Raw genomic sequence first — 16,717 nt, forward strand, 5'->3', positions numbered from 1 at the left:
TACGATTAAGGCTATTATTATTTTTTTGATGCTGTACGTACCTTTGTACAGCATATTCACCCGTGGCTTCCGGCTTGCGAGTCCCGCGGGAGTGGGCGTTCCTAACATGTCTGTGATTGACGTTTTGACCAAAAACGAGCTCCCCCCGTCGCGTAAGCCGCGTCACGGTTGGCGAAAGGAGCCTAACGGCGAGTCGGCTCTATACTGCGCATGCGCATCGCCGTTCGGCGCCTTTCGCCAACTGTGACGCGGCTTACGCGACGGGGGGGCTCGTTTTTGGTCAAAACGTCAATCACAGACATGTTGGGAACGCCCACTCCCGCGGGACTCGCAAGCCGGAAGCCACGGGTGAATATGCTGTACAAAGGTATGTACAGCATCAAAAAAATAATAATAGCCTTAATCGTATTGTAATGTGGGGGGCCAGTGTAATAAAAAAAAGTAGTTTTTAGGGTGAACCACCCCTTTAATGATTTGTGTATGTATCGGTCTTGGAGCCCCTCCTGCTTTTTTGGAATAGTCGACTTGATCCTAAGCCCCATTACCTTTCTGGGTCAAATGCCACAGCCATTTAAAAGTTTCTAGTGTGATTGTCTCAGTGACCAGTATAGGCTCTCGTATTGGACAATACTTTTTTGTTTAGTGTCTCCTACCTGCCTTCTTGCTAAGCATATATTGGAATTCTAACAGTATGGCAGATTGGGATTACTCTTAAACGCTGATTTACTAAGGCCCCTTTCACACTGGTGGCAGTAAAGGGCCTTTTTTTTTTTAGCTGTGTTTTACTGCTAATTTTGCGGCGCTATTCGCCCACTGGCAGGGCTGTTTTACCCCCCCCCCCCCCCGCTAGCAGCAGAGAAAGGGTTAAAACCGTCTGCAGAGGTGCATTGCGGGCAGAATAGCTGTGCTGTCCCATTGATTTCAATGGGCGGGAACGGTATACACACTGCTCCTTCACCGCTCCAAAGATGCGGCTAGCTGGACTTTTTTCCCATCCTGCTAGCGCACCGCTCCAGTGTGAAAGCCCTCGGTATGTCAGTATTTTTTTTCTATTTATTTTTATTATTTTTACATTTTTACTTTTAAATATTTATTGCAATTTTTCCTTTTTTACTTATTTTTAAGGGGGGCTCTTTGGTGAGATATTAGGGGTCTAAACAGACCACTGACCTCTCCCTTTTGAGACAAAGAAAGGGACTGAAGACACAGAATCATTGTAAACACCGTTTACAATGCTTAGTTATGAATGGACAGTCAGTGATCACTAACTCTGTGCATTCGGGAAAGGAAGGAGTCGGGAAATTACCGTCTCCTTCCTCCACTCTCCATCGTGACAGATCCAAGACGAGGGGGGAGCAAGAGGAGGACCCGGGGAGGACACAAGGGACAATCGGGATGATCAGTGTGGCAGTTACAAGCACCAATCTCCCTGACAGCTACAGGAGGGAGAGGAGGAGAATCAGCTGTCTGAAAAGCTATACAGGGAGATCGGTGCTTGTCACTGCTGCACCGATCATCTGTATGTACTCCTGCATTACAGGACAATGTGGCTCTCGATGAAGCTGGTTTACACCACTCCGGGGGGCGGCCGTGGTTCACTTTTAAAAAGGGTCCTGTGCGTCTTTGGCTCCGTTTTCAGGTGCGAATTCAGGCAAAAATTCTGACCTGATTCGCACCTAAATCGGTAAACAGGGATGTACCGGACCCCCTGCTATGACCCGTGGCTGCATCAGTGTGAACCCAGTCTTACTCTGCCACTGCATTTGCTCCAGACCTTGGTGAATGAGCAGAAACTCTGCTGACTTCTATCATCCAATCATGTTCAAGCAAAAATGCTGTTTTATTTGTAATTTTTCTTGCACGTGATTGGGTATTCTTTGCAAAGTGCACAGACTATTTGCCTTTAGTAAAACAACCCCTTTGTGTGGAAGCTGTGGTCTCCCCGCAGAGGTTCAACACCCAGCTAATGCTCCCCATTCAGCAGGGATAATGGGCTTTGCTGATTGTAGCTATATAAACAGGGGTGTAATTTGCAACATGTTTTCATAACCTTTTACTATTTAGTTGTAAGATACACGCATCCATCTAGGGTTCACTATTGTTACAGTGCACAATGTACCATTAATAACAGAATACACATAAATAAAACACCCATGTGTAACAAATATTAGCCTTTTTGATTAACTTAATTCTCCTGTTTTTCCACAGTTTATTGCCTCTCCCTAACAGTAAACTTAGTCGCTTGCCTTGCTTGGTGGATTGCAGGAGGTTCTGGGGTGAATTTTGGATTATCTTTGCTATGGCTGGTCATGTTCAGTCCTTGTGGTTATGTGTGTTGGTTTCGTCCAGCATACAAAGCTTTCAGGTAAGTCCTCTCTCTGACTTTTTGGGGAATGCTGAGGGGTGTAGGATATGACATCATAGTCTCATCTCACAAAATCATAATACATGCTGTACTTTTATTACTGTGAATAATTTGCTTTTATTTATGAGCAAAACTGTATATTTAAAGTAGAACTAAAGGCAAAACTTTTTTCTAACTGCAGATAAAGTAAGAGAGGGTCAAAAACCCTGTCAGTTTTTTTCCATCTGTAGCCTACTGGGGGGATTTTTCTTATTTTCCTGTCCCTTAGCCAAAACAGGAAGTGAGAGGAAATCCCACCCCTTTGTAATGGAAAGTTCATAAACGGGACATTCTTTTCATAACATTCCAGTGTATATGCAAATTGCCATCAAAAACTGAGGCAGACTTTGTGACATTTTATATTTGTGTCATTATCTAAACTTTTGGCCATGACTGTACATGAGGTGTGTTACTGGCCAGATCACCAGGTGAAAATTGTGGGACTAAAAAAATAAAAAGAATGCAGCTACCACAACTAATGATTGGTAAGCTACAAGAACCTGGACTATGAGTTTTAATTGGGCTGTGATGGCTGTGAGTGTTTAGGGATGACTGAACTTGTCACACAAACAAAAAGGTGGGCTTCAGGGTGGGAAGTTAGAAAACAGGCCATAAGTCTCAAAAGATCAATTTTTAGTGAGGAATGGATATCTTGGATTTTTTAGACTGCAGAAGAATACAGTTAATACAAACATGTTGTCTTGTTTTAGGAGGTCAGTTCTTTCAAGTAATCTGTCTGCATTTTTAACAGGAAATTCTTAATATGTATTTGATTCTCCTCCTCCAGATCTGACAGCTCATTCAACTTCATGACTTTCTTTTTCATATGCGGGGCGCAGTTTGTCCTGTCTGTTGTTCAGGCCATCGGTATTTCCGGATGGGGTGCTTGGTGAGAATCTCAAACTTAAAAACCATGATATGCGTATAACTAATCCATATGGCACATTTTCTAGTTGTTGGACTTCAAGAAGTGTGCTTTCACATTGCCCCACTACATTTGACCACAGAGTGGGTGCAGTGCAGTGTACCTAGGGGTTTTGGTGCAGATTAGCTGCACTGCTATAGACTTCTATTATGTCCCATGGTTTTGGTGCATTTTCTAAAAGTGCACCAAAATTCTTGCATGCAGGACATATGTCACAAAGTATAAAACTGACATTATGATCCAATTACCAGCAAATATAAAAAGCTTGTTTAACTGACCTATGTTTATTCATATTATGGTACTTTCTGTATTTTATCTGACAGGTTTTAATGTAACAAATTTAATGGATTGCAGAGGCTATTTTAAAGTCAAAGGCACACATTCCATTGCATTTCTTAGCTCAATATTACATGTTTTAGGTGCTGCTTGTATTGTTGGCACCTGCAGGCTACAAAAAAAATTCAAAAACAGAATCACTGACTTTAAAAAAGGATCACCTCCCTTATGTCAGTATTTTGCAGCTACAAAAAGTGTAGCTGCTGACTTTTAATAAAAAGACGTTTACCAGCTCCACGTTCCAGTGACACGGCCACCCGGAGCTCCGCTCCCCTCCCCCCTTCTCTGCCGGTGCCTCCATTCAGTGTGGGCACCCGGCACGGCTTTCAGCTTCACGGCCGGGGCACTCACTGCGCATGTGTGAGTCGCGCTGCGCTCTAGGAGTGGACAGGCGATCTCCTCTGACCTGTCACATGTCCCAGGGAATCGCCTAATGGGAAAAGGCGGTCCCTGGATGGAAGTAGAAAGTGGGACAGGAAGTCCCACTCCTACCAAAGCCCCCACTCCACCCCCAAAAAAATTACATGCCAAATAAGGGGGCAAGGAGTGCTTAAAGCGGAAGTTCCACTTAACATTTTAGTCTCATCTGACCATAACACCTTTTTCCATGTGGCTTCAGAATCTTCAAGATGCGTTTTAAGGTGATCAGATTAGACTAAAATTGTATTATTTGGCCTCAACAACAAACATAATGTCTGGTGGAAATCCAATCCAGTTCACCATCCAAATAACACCATTCCTACAGTAAAGCATGGATGTGGTAATATCCTATTATGGGGGTGTTTCTCTGCAGCAGGGACTGGAGCACTTGTCAGGATAGAAGGAAAAATGAATGGGGCAAAATACCATCAAATTCTCAAGGTAAATATGAGAATTGGTTGGAGGAGAAAAAGGTATACAGTGGAACCTCGGATTGCGGTTAACAAGCGTTTCGCAATACGAGCACTTTATTTTTAAAAATCCTGACTCGATTTGCGAGTGTTGACTCGCAAAACGAGCAGGATTCAAGCCACAGCAGTGTGTAGTACCACGTTTGGCCTGAGGTGGGGGGGGGCGCCGGAGCTGATCAAAGCCGGTTGGGAATGCTTGGAAAACCTCAGAAATATTTTGCTCCCAAGCCTTTCCGAGGTTGTCTGAGTTCAGCCGAGCTGTCCTCTGGCCTTTCCAATTGTTTCCGAGGCTCTCCGCCGCCCCCCCACCTCTGGCCACATGCGGTTTTGCAGTCAATGCGGAACTAATTATTTTCGTTTCCATTGACTTCTATGGGGAAACTCGCTTTGATATGCAATTTCTTTGGATTACGAGCATTTTCCTGGAACGGAATATGCTCGTAATGCGAGGTTCCACTGTATGTCCTTGCATGGCTTAGTCAAAGCCTACACTGAAAATCTGTGGAATGACTTGAAGACTGCAGCCTACAAAGAGTCACCATCAAATTGAACTGAACTTGAGCAGTTCTGCAAAGAGGAGTGGGCAAATATTGCAGTCTAGGGGCCGGATTCAGATACATTGCAGTATATGTCGGCTCGGCGTAACGTATCACATATACGGTACGCCGCCGTAACTTAGGGCGCAAGTTCCGTATGCAGAAAGAACTTGCGCCCTTAGTTACGGCGGCGTAACGTTTGTGTGGCGGCGTAAGCCCGCCTAATTCAAATGGGGGTGATGTGGGTGTGTTTTATGTAAATTCACTGTGACCCCACGTATTTGACGTATTTTACGAGCGGTGCATGCGCCGTTCGTGAAAAAATCCCAGTGCGCATGCTCGAAATTACGCCGCAAGTCGTCATTGCTTTAGACGTGAACGTAACTTACGTACAGCCCTATTCGCAAACAACTTACGCAAACGTAACATTTTCAAAATTTGACGCGGGAACGACGTCCATACTTAACATTAGCTACGCCTCATATAGCAGGGGTAACTTTACGCCGAAAAAAGCCTAACGTAAACAACGTAAAAAAATGCGCCGGACGTACGTTTCTGAATCGGCGTATCTACCTAATTAGCATATTCATCGCATAACTATACGGAAGCGCCACCTAGCGGCCAGCGTAAATATGCAGCCTAAGATGTGACGGTGTAAGACTCTTACGCCGGTCGGATCTTAGGGAAATCTATGCGTAACTGATTCTATGAATCATTGGCATAGTTACGACCATGCACACTCAGAGATACGCCGTCGTATCTCCTTTCTGAATCTGGCCCTAGATGTGCAAAATCAGAAGAGACTAATCCCAAGAGACTAAAGGCTGTAATTACAGCAAAATGTTGTCCAACAAAATGCTGACATAAGGGGGCTGATCTATTTCTAACTCAATGATTCTGTTTTTAAATTTGTTTTTATGTTTTTTCTGACATGTTGGTGTTTTATCTTTCACTTGGATGTTATAAGTTGCACTAGTAAATACAGCTGGATAAAACAAAAACTGTGTCTGTATTCATTTCAGGCTGCAAAGCAACAAAATGTGATTATTTAAAGGGGGGTGATTCTTTTATATACCCACTGTGTGTATTCTGTAGCGTATGGGAGGAATATTTATGTACTTATTATTTTATTTATTTTTTCCTTTGAAGTGGCTGGCTTGCTGCAGTGACATTTTTCAGCTCCAATGTAGGAGCTGCCATCGTGATGCTTTTCCCAGCTGTGATGTTTACCGTCAGTGCGATTGCAACTGCTCTAGCATTGGTCAAGGTAGGCAAATGGATATTATAATATTTTTAAAGTGTTCCATGTCAGTGTTGGCAACTAAAAGGCTAAACTTTTTTTTTTTTAGTTGTGGATAGAGTGGTCAGGGATTAGAACACTCCTCAGTTTTTATTGATGTCTGTCCCCATTGGGGAGATTCACTCTCTATTTGTCCTGTTTACCATTATCATTGAAAAGGAAATTAAAAGAAAATCACAATTTTTGGGTTGTCCCCAAAAAAGTAATAGAGGGGAAATCTTCAAATGGGGACAATAGTTCTGGTGATCTGAAGGTCCCCAAGGAATTCTATACAATTTTCATGGATTTCCTCTCATTTCCTGTTTGGTTATGGGACAGGAAATTTAAGGGAAATCTCTGCCATGGAACACAGATAGCGAAAACAAATCTGATGGGTTATAACCCTCCCTTGCTCTATCCAAAATGCAAAAAAAAGTTTTGCCTATAGTTCTACTTTAAAAGCTAAGTCCACCTTTTGATAAGAAATAATACATCCACATATTTTTGCAGAATAAATAAATGTGCATTTTTTTTTAATGCAGGAGCCTGCAACACATTACACTAATGATCGGCATGTCTCGGGTGCAATGTCAGGCTCCTGCATACTCTCCTTCCAGCTTTGTGATCGTGCCACCTTGTGGGTTTTCAGTTACAACGTTGGAGGAAGGGTGATTGGACTACAAGGGTGCTCATCGCACCCTCACAGTCCATTGAGAGCTGTAAGCCGTCTCCTGTGGTGGCAGACAGGACTTGTAGTTTTCTCATTCACAGATCCCTGTGAATGAATGACACCACTGTGTGGGCAGAACCCTGAACAGCTGTGCTTTTTTTTTTTTTTTATGTGACGGGGAGTGTTGGGAGAGAATCCCTTGCTCACTGTCACAGTGGAAGGGGATTAGGGGGTGAGCAGGGCATTGGCTAGATTATGTTTCATGTTACACCCAAAATAGAGTTGTAACATATTCCAAAGGTGAACTTATCCTTTAAAGAATTTCAATTACCCTGTATGAAAAAATGAAACCGAACAAAAAAACAAATTCTATTTTGGAGTTCGTGTAAGAGAGAGGAAAGCATTAGTGTTAAAGCAGAAGAGATCAGCACTTAAAGTAGAATGCAAAACCAGACAAAGTGCTGTAGAGGAATCACAAGACATTGATTTTGCAACTGGGAGTGTCTAACTGATAGTGCACAACAATTTGCATTAAGGATTACCAATGTCTGTGTCACAACAGGACCCCGTGATTAGGTGTTTGTACAACCGCTTGAGGCAAAATAGGGGATTATAATTTAGTTTTACGTAATGTTTTAATTCCTTCGATTTTAAAGGGGTTGTAAAGGTTTAACTTTTTTTTTGTTATTAAAAAAAAAAAAAAAAACTTCCCATACTTCCCTCCACTGTGCAGTTAGTTTTGCACAGTGTGACCCGATCCTCGTCTTCTGGGGTCCCTCGGCGGCTGTCTCGGCTCCTCCCCACAAGAGCTAACCCCCCTCTGGGAAGCTCTCTCCCAAGAGGGTTAGCTTGCAGGCATGCTCCTTTGTGGTACAGTTGGCGTGCATAGCCACCGAGTGTATCACTTGGCCCTGCCCCCGGCGTGCCGCGTCATTGATTTGATTGACAGGAGCTTGGAGCCCATGGCTGCGCTGCTATCAGTCATCCAATGAAGAGCGAAAGAGCTGCGGGATCGCGTCCATGGAGATTCGGGGCACAGGTAAATAAAATGGGGGCTTGGGGGAGCCGGAGAGTGCAAGGTGTTCTTTCACCTTAATGCATCCTATGCATTAAGGTGAAAAAACACAAAGCTTTACAACCCTTTTAATGTCTAAACCTTGTACCACTCATTTTCACTTTTATTTACCCAGCCTAAATTATCCGTTTCCACAATCAGTCCATAGGTAACACAGGACAATTGTAAAATGTATTCATGTAGGAATTCATGGTGCCAACTAAAGAACACAAAAAAGTAAGATACTTGGTTTCAACCATTTACCTGTAATGCTTTTTTTTCTTAAAGGTGCACAGACTGTACAGAATGGCTGGTTGCAGTTTACAGAAAGCCCAAGATGAGTGGGTCTCTGGGACCTGGAAGAGTCCACCTACCCAGGAGGGACAATACTCCAATTTTACTGGGCCCAGTCTACCCCAGTACCCTACAGTGCCAAATTATCCTGCTGATAGGGAGTGGCCATAAACTTTAGCAGGCTTTTATAGCTTTTGGGTTTCCATTGGAGAATCCTATGAAACCTACAGTGACCAAGTTTCATGTGAAGATATCGCATACAGCATCTGGCTCCTATAGACTGGTTATTCTATAATCTATTCTAATTAGCCAGACTTATTTTAATTGGTAATTCGTATAAATATTACACCCTTTGCCAAAAATGAAATTGTTAAGTGATGTGTTGAGAAAACTGTTTTAAGTTGCAGCCATTTAAACATGTACCAAAGGGTATGACCTAGTCTTTTAGACTCGGTTCATACCTATGCAATTTGCTTTTGATACATTTTCTGCAGTGCTTTTTGCTGTGCGCTTTGCATGTTTGCACACGTGATTTTGCCACGATTTGCTTTTTGCATTTTTTTTGCATTTTTTTTTTTTTTTTTTAATCCAATTTGCTGTTGGGCAGATTAAAAAACACACTACTTGCTTTTATGCAGGGTCTCCATTTATGTCTATTAAACCAAAAAAAGCAAAAGCACCGTTTTTTGTGTTAAAAGTCAGTTTACAAAAACGCAGCAGCTGAAAAAAAGGATAGATGTGAACGTGTCCCATAGGAAACCATGTTAAGTGAACTGTAGTGCGTTTCTGCAAAAAGCACCAAAAAACACATACGCCTTAGAGATGTGAAATGGAGACTCAACTATTTCCAAGTTGTTTTCATTTTCATTTCTCAAGCTTTTTAGACACTTTAAACCTCTAACATGTTATTCCTTTTTAAGGCCGAGATCACACTGGCTCAGAACTGTTTTTTTTTTTGTTGTTTTTCTGCACCAGAATTGGATCGCATGGGTGTTCACATCGATGTGATCTGATTAATGCAAATCGCAAACAGATTTTGGGGTGTCGTTAACTTAAGATACACCCTCATTCATTTACATGCACGGGGTGCGATTTTGATTCGGTGCAGAAACCGCACACAATTTGCTGGAAATTCCGTACCAATTCCGTGAACCTGGCCTAAGCCTTTTAATTTCCAGAAAATCTTTTAGCTCTGGTTTCACACTAATGCGTTTCCCGCACCGCATTGCAATCACGCGGCATCTATGAGATCCGCTGCGGGTGTCAGTGTTAGATTACCGACATGCCAAAACAGATTGCAAAACGCAGTGCGATTGCATGGGTGTAAACACACTTGCGATATGATTCAAGTACGGATAAAAAAAATACTCCTACGCTGTTTTGGTGCGGATGCCATATGAGAAATAAAATCGCATCGCACAGACATCACATCTAATGTGCACAAGAAACCGGTGCGATTCCTGTGTGAATCACATGCAGTGTCCAGCAACACGTGTGTATACCCAGGTTCAAAACGTTGGTTCCTTACAGCTGAATTTCAGGCAATCAGCGCTTAATATACTATTAAAATGCATACTTGGGAGCTGTTTTACCTGCAAAGGATTTCTGACCCAGAGAGCAGATCCAGGTTACTGACCTGACTTTTTTTCTACTGCATTTAAGCAATACAGCCTTGTCACCTCGCTGCCCTCAGCTTGCAATGAAAAAGTAAAGGTACAGCTATGAATTATTCTATTATAAGGGTGTCCTTGCTAGGTCGGGAGCACTGTAGCACACCTGATTGGCTGCTACTGTTACCAGTCCTCCTTCCATTTTGAGCTGTACTGGGGATTACAAGAGGCTAACTCAAAGTCAGATTCAGTCATTTACGCTAATTGAATTTCAAAGTATATTTAATTTTTTTAATGAACACCTAACTGCATTAATTGATTTTTTTTTTATCTACCTGAAGTTCAGCTTTAATGCCAAAATATATTCATTAACCAAAAAGAGTTTGTAAGCTTTACAACTCTTTTTCAGTAGTTTTCGTCTGACCTACTTATTTTCATTTAAAAAATTTAAATATATACGCACCTAATATATTTATGATGTAATTTAATTGTGTGTATTGGATATAGACCCCATTTTAGTGATCTAGGATTAAGTAATCTATTATGATATTATTACCGTATTTATTCGAGTATAACGCGCAAAATTTTATACCCAAAAAAAAGATCAAAGTTTGGGTGCGCGTTATACTCGAGGACTTTGTCCCCCCCGCCGCTACCGCCGCCGCACACGCCGCTGCTACCTCCGCCGCACACGCCGCTGCTACCGCCGCCGCCACCGAAGCCAACGCCGCTACAACGTTAATCACGCGGCGCGGGGGAACATTAGACAGCTTTCGTTTGAATAGCTGTTTTCCCTGCCGCGCGTAGACACTCCCCCTTGGACGGATCTGTCCAATCGCGAGCAAGGGGGAGTGTCTATGCGTGGCAGGGAAAACAGCTTCAAACGAACGCTGACTGTAATGTTCCCGCGCGCCGCGTGATTAAAGGTAAGGGGACATAGCTGGACATACGGGGACATGCCTGGTTATACAGGGGGCATAGCTGGACATACGGGGACATGGCTGATTATACACGGGGCATGGCTGGACATACAGGGGGCATGGCTGATTATACACGGGGCATGGCTGATTATACACGGGGCATGGCTGGACATACAGGGGGCATGGCTGATTATACACGGGGCATGGCTGATTATACACGGGGCATGGCTGGACATACAGGGGGCATGGCTGATTATACACGGGGCATGGCTGGACATACGGGGACATGGCTGATTATACACGGGGCATGGCTGGACATACAGGGGGCATGGCTGGACATACAGGGGGCATGGCTGGACATACAGGGGGCATGGCTGGACATACAGGGGGCATGGCTGGACATAAATGATTTTTGGCAATTAAAATGATTTTATACCGATTTTTAATTGAAAATTAGGGGTGCGCGTTATACACGGGTGCGCGTTATACTCGAATAAATACGGTATGTATGATGCATTATGCACATCAAATCTTACAGAAGTGCCTTACAGCAAGAGAGCAATTTTGTACATAGAATTTTTTTTTTTTTTTGTATACATTTCACATTCTCACAAAATTATTTGAATTTTTTTTCTGAGGTTTATTTCTAAAGCGATGATTTGGATGTAGATGCGTTAATTTGTTACTTAAAGTATATCAACCTCTCTGTTTATCATGGTGAGCAATGCACAAGGACACAGCAATGAGAAATTCAACATTTCCAAACAGTTTTAAATGTTTTTATCAAAACACTAGAAGGAGAATCTTCTGATTGTCACACTTTTTCCAGTGACAACTGTCTAAGAGAGGACTTCTCTCCCTCTTTTTTTTTTTTTTTTTTTTTTTGAGTGAGATTTCTCAATTTTACTTTGTTCTCCAGGACAGATAGTTAGGGAAATCATCCCCAACAGAACACTGCAAAAAAATAAAAAAACAACAAGCTGGCAGAGTTTAAATATTCTCTAAAAATTGGGTTTAGATTCACTTTAACCCAAATACACAACAGACAATTGAAATTTGCATGACTCCTTTTTCATGTGTATAATATGTTACTAAAATGTGTATGGTTTACTTCACATAGGCTTTAAAAAAAAAAAGTACCAATTTAAAGCCAATCTGACAGTTTACTAAAAGTGGAGCAAAGAAAATTATAAGTGGATGTTAATTAACACAACATCGAACATCCGATTTCCAGGTTGCTGTGGGCAAACACCAACGTTTGTCCTTTGCTCCAGTTTAAGGGCCTGTTCACACTGAACCAGACAACTGCTGCACATTAAACTGCAGTGGTTTAGTGTCCAGCAGCTGTCTGTTCTGGCTGCTGTGACCCAGCAGTAGGGGGTGGTGTACACAACACACAGCTAATTATTTTCCCAAATAAAATGTATTTGAAGTGCACAAAAGTGACACTTTATTCATGTTACTGTACAGCAGCATAATGCTGTACAATGACATGCAATCCTGTCTAGTGCACCGTGATAAAGTTCAGCATGTCTCAAAGCACTGCGTTACAGCTCCAGGCTATGTTTCAGTGTAAACGCTAGCGGTGATTGGCATTCTTCTAGTGCAGAAAAACACTGGTCACCACATTGTGTAAAATGGCCCTTAGCAAAGAGCCGCAATGTTTTTGTCTCTGCCTAAAATCGTTACAGTGCCAAGAAGGATGTTGCAAACCAAAGATGTAAGAAGAATATCAATACCGTCTAATTCTACTCATGATGAGGAAAAAACTGTCAATTCTATAATTTGCCAAAATATTAAGATGCCCCTTTTTCAGAACCTTTTTTTCCTCTTTTTACTCACTAGATACTACAATAAGTAATATAATTCTACTAAAGTTTTGGACTACTTTTGTAAAGTACTCGGTATAACAGCTTTTCTGCAACTAGTTGTGTGAAACTTTCTATGTCTAATTTAATAATATCGGTTTACACAGAGTATTGCAACGAGCTGTGAAGTGTTAAGTGTTAGGAAAAGAATATGTACTGGAAATATAATAAATTCTAGCTCTAATCTAAAGCTGAATGTTTGTAGATTTATAAGGGTGATGAATTGTAACTGAAGAAATAAAAGGCTACTACATGATGTTTTCATTTTATACACACTCAGCGGCACACCCAAAATATTAACTGAGAGTCGGCAGTGTCTGAATCATTGCATTTCGTGGTGAAGGGAGGAAACGACATGCTGTTAAATGTTTAAGGGGGTTGTAAACCCTGGTGTTTTTTCACCTTAATGCATCCTATGCATTAAGGTGAAAAAACACCTTGCAGTTTCCAAGCCCCTGTTTTACTTACCTGAGCCCTGAATTTTCGTGAACACAATCCTGCGTCGCTCTCTCCACGGTTTCTCGGCTCTTCATTGGATAGTTTGATAGCAGCGCAGCCATTGGCTCCCACTGCTGTCAATCAAATCCAATGACGCAGGGGGTGGGGCCTAGCAGGACCAGACTGGGAATAAAAAACAAGCCCTGGAAAAAATTGTCATACCAGCCCCATAGCATTATTATACCAGCCCAAAATTATAACGTCATTATTTCCTTGTTCATGAAATGTAAAACCATACATTTTAAAGCACATTCATTTGAAGAGTATATATATATATATATATATATATATACAAATTCCAGGTAAAAGTGGTAAAATTTGTCAATCATCAAGGGGCACCCCAGGAACTCTGGGAATGTGGGGGGGGGACTCTGGTTTCCATAGACCACCTTCTGCAGAAAGAATACACAAAGGTAAGGGGGGGATTACTGATATAACGGGGGAAACCTTTATATCAGTGCCCCCTTATATTATTTTATTCACTCCCATCTTACATCAGTGACCCCCCCCCCCCCCCAGACTTGCCTGTTGGCACTGTCACTGACCTCCTCTCAGGTACACTGCAGGGCTCAATTAGATGGCTCTGGTTTTATCCTATAGTCTCCTCTTCGCAGTCCACACACATCTGACTTCTCCCATGATCCCCACCCCAGCGACACTCCCTCCTCAGAGACTGCAGACATGATATAAGACAAGAGATGGTCAGAGACTGAGGACAGGATACAAGAGATGGTCAGAGACGGAGGACAGGATACAAGAAATGGGTAGAGGCTGCGGGCATGGTACAGGAGGTGGTTAGAGACTAAGGACATCATACTAAAGATGGCCAGAGACTGCAGACATGATACAAGAGATCAATGCAGCCTCACCAGTGACCATAAAATGCAGCCTCACTGTGCCCACCAATGCAGGCTCACTGTGCCCACCAATGCAGCCTCACTGTGTCCATCTTTGCATCCTCACTGTGCCAATCCAATGCAGCTTTATGGTGCGCATGAATGCAGGCTCACTGTGCCCACCAATGCAGCCTCACTGTGCCCATCATTGCATCCTCACTGTGCCAATCCAATGCAGCTTTACGGTGCGCATGAATGCAGCCTTACTGTACCCACCAATGCAGCCTCATTGTGCCCATCATTGCATCCTCTCTGTGCCCGTGAATGCAGCCTCTGTGCTTACCTATGAAGCATCTGTGTGCCCACAAATTGCAGCCTCTGTGCCCACCAATGAAGCCTCTCTCTGTGCCCACTGTGTCGCGGAGCTCGGTCTGTGTGTGTACGGCAGTGCTGTAGCAAGGTCCCGACCTTGGCCCCTAGGCTGGCTTGTGTGATAGGCAGAACAGTGTTCCATCTAGAAGAATATCACGCGAGCTGGTCTAGGCGGGCGGGACCTTGCTACAGCACCGCCGTACACACAGAGACCGAGCTCCATGGCCGTGCCATACAAGAGGGGAGCGCTACAGTTCAAAGCGGCCCCAGGGCAGGCAGCCTACCGGGCAATTTCCCAGTATCCCGGTAGGCCAGTCCGGCCCTGGAGCCGGGTCATACACTCGGCGGCTATGGATGCTGAGTGTATGACACAGGAGTGCGCCTGCAAGGTAACCCCCTCGGGAGAGAGCTTCCCAGAGGGGGTTATCTATTGCGGGGAGGAGCTGAGACAGCCACCGTGGGACCCCAGAACAGGAGGATCAGGGCCACTCTGTGCAAAACTAACTGCACAGTGGAGGTATGATATGTTTGTTATTTAAAAAAAAAAAAAACTGAACCTTTAGTGTCAGTTTAAAAAATAATATATAAATATGTTAGGCATGCTTTATACTTTTAAGTAAATATAATGCAAACTCAGCTGGATGGTTGTAGTATTGATCTGATGCTGCATCTGTCCCCTTGCTATAAGACCAAGAACTGAGTGATCAAACACCGCTGATTGCTCAGTTCTCAGTCTTCAGTCTGTCACCGGCGCAGTGCTTCATGTTTGCTATACCTTAGTAGGGTTGGTAGTGCTTTGTGTTTGCTAGATCTGACTTCAGATTAGCTACATTTTAAATGTTGCTCTGGAGACTAGAAAAATCCTCTGCACCAAGCAGCTCTAGAAACCCCAGCTCCAGCTTCAGAGCTGCTCCAAAACTGCTTAAACACCTACATTTGCATAGGTGCTTCAGCAGGATTCTAGAGATCGCCATGTGAAAGTAAAGTTGGTTATGCATGGGTCTGTTTTTTCAATTAGCCAGAGGACTGACCAAAAAAAATCGGACAGATTCCCACATCCACAAACATTCAAAGAGAATGAGGAAATCCTCCCTGCTTTCTTCTTTTTTTTTTTTTTTTTCTGACAGCTGGACTCATCTGCTGTCAGAATGCACTGATTAGCGCTGTAGCAAGTGCTAATTGATCAAAAATGTGCCAGCATTCCCATTTGGGTTGAGTCAATCATTAGAACGGACATAGATAAATCAAAACTTGTCTGGTCTCTGCTGAACTGAGCAAATTTCTATCCATCTATAGTCAGCTTTAGGCCGGAATCACACTAGTGCGTTGCTTTTTTGAGCTGCGTTGTCGTTGCAGATTTCTCTAGAGGGTGTTCTGCAGATCAACTGCGGTTTAGCTGCAGATCAGGTGCGAATTTGGAGACCTGGGAGAACTTCCGGGTGAGAGGAGAGTGGGGGAGAATTGTATTGAGCTGAATGAGAGAAACTCCTGCAGAGAACTGAACACATGTGCGAATTAGATGCGTACCCATAGAAGATAATGGGACTGAATTCGCACCTGAGCCGCACCGCAAGACATAAAAACCGCATGCGGTTTGGAGGCAATACGCAGTGCGGATGCATCGCACATATGTGAACCAGCCTCATTGAAAACAATGTATTTTGAAATGTCCTGCGAATTAGATGCGGTTTAAACCGCACTCAATTCGCATAGGTGTGAACCTGGCCTAAAGGTTTGTCCTGGCACCTTTTGGAACCTCTATCCTGTAACAGTTAGTACAGAATGATTTATTTTACTACAGGTTTACATTAAGGTCTCTTTGCAGCTTAAATACGCCTCTCCATGTTAATCTATGGCCTCACACAGGCTTTTAGGAGCTGTAAGTGGCATAGGCATTTTGAAGCTGCAAAAACATGGCCGAACGCTGGATACAGCGGTAAGTCGTGTCATGTAATGTTTTATTGTCCGTGTCTTACTATGTTTGTGTTGCAGGTATGTCCTACTGTTATACTGTAATGTTATTGTGTTTTATTGTTAACCATTATTTGTTTTGCAGGTGTGCCATTCAGCTGCAGCACAGATTTATTTATTTTGACAGCAACAGGGTTTGCTCTCACGATACGTAAATACGTGACTCCAATGCTGTAGGAAGTGATTTCACCACCACAGTTAAGAAAAGAGCATATATGCTGAAGCATAGGGGCAGGGGCGGACATAGGGGAGGA

The 16,717-nt window shown here is 43.1% G+C and overlaps 1 protein-coding gene across 4 annotated transcripts in view; it reads left to right on the top strand.

The window, feature by feature from the left end:
- SCAMP4 (secretory carrier membrane protein 4) overlaps positions 1-10,301 on the top strand; it is a 35,135-nt gene extending 24,834 nt beyond the window's left edge. For all 4 annotated transcript variants that reach the window (XM_040326858.1, XM_040326865.1, XM_040326844.1 and 1 more), the window contains exons 4-7: positions 2,209-2,365; positions 3,192-3,293; positions 6,241-6,358; positions 8,383-10,301. In XM_040326858.1, the coding sequence (XP_040182792.1) occupies positions 2,209-2,365; positions 3,192-3,293; positions 6,241-6,358; positions 8,383-8,559 (554 nt within the window). In that variant the 3' untranslated portion in view covers positions 8,560-10,301. The remainder of the gene's footprint in view (positions 1-2,208; positions 2,366-3,191; positions 3,294-6,240; positions 6,359-8,382) is intronic.
- The last annotated feature ends 6,416 nt before the right edge of the window (positions 10,302-16,717 follow it).

The sequence above is a fragment of the Rana temporaria genome, chromosome 1 (genome assembly GCF_905171775.1).
Source record: "Rana temporaria chromosome 1, aRanTem1.1, whole genome shotgun sequence".
Taxonomy (NCBI): domain Eukaryota; kingdom Metazoa; phylum Chordata; class Amphibia; order Anura; family Ranidae; genus Rana; species Rana temporaria.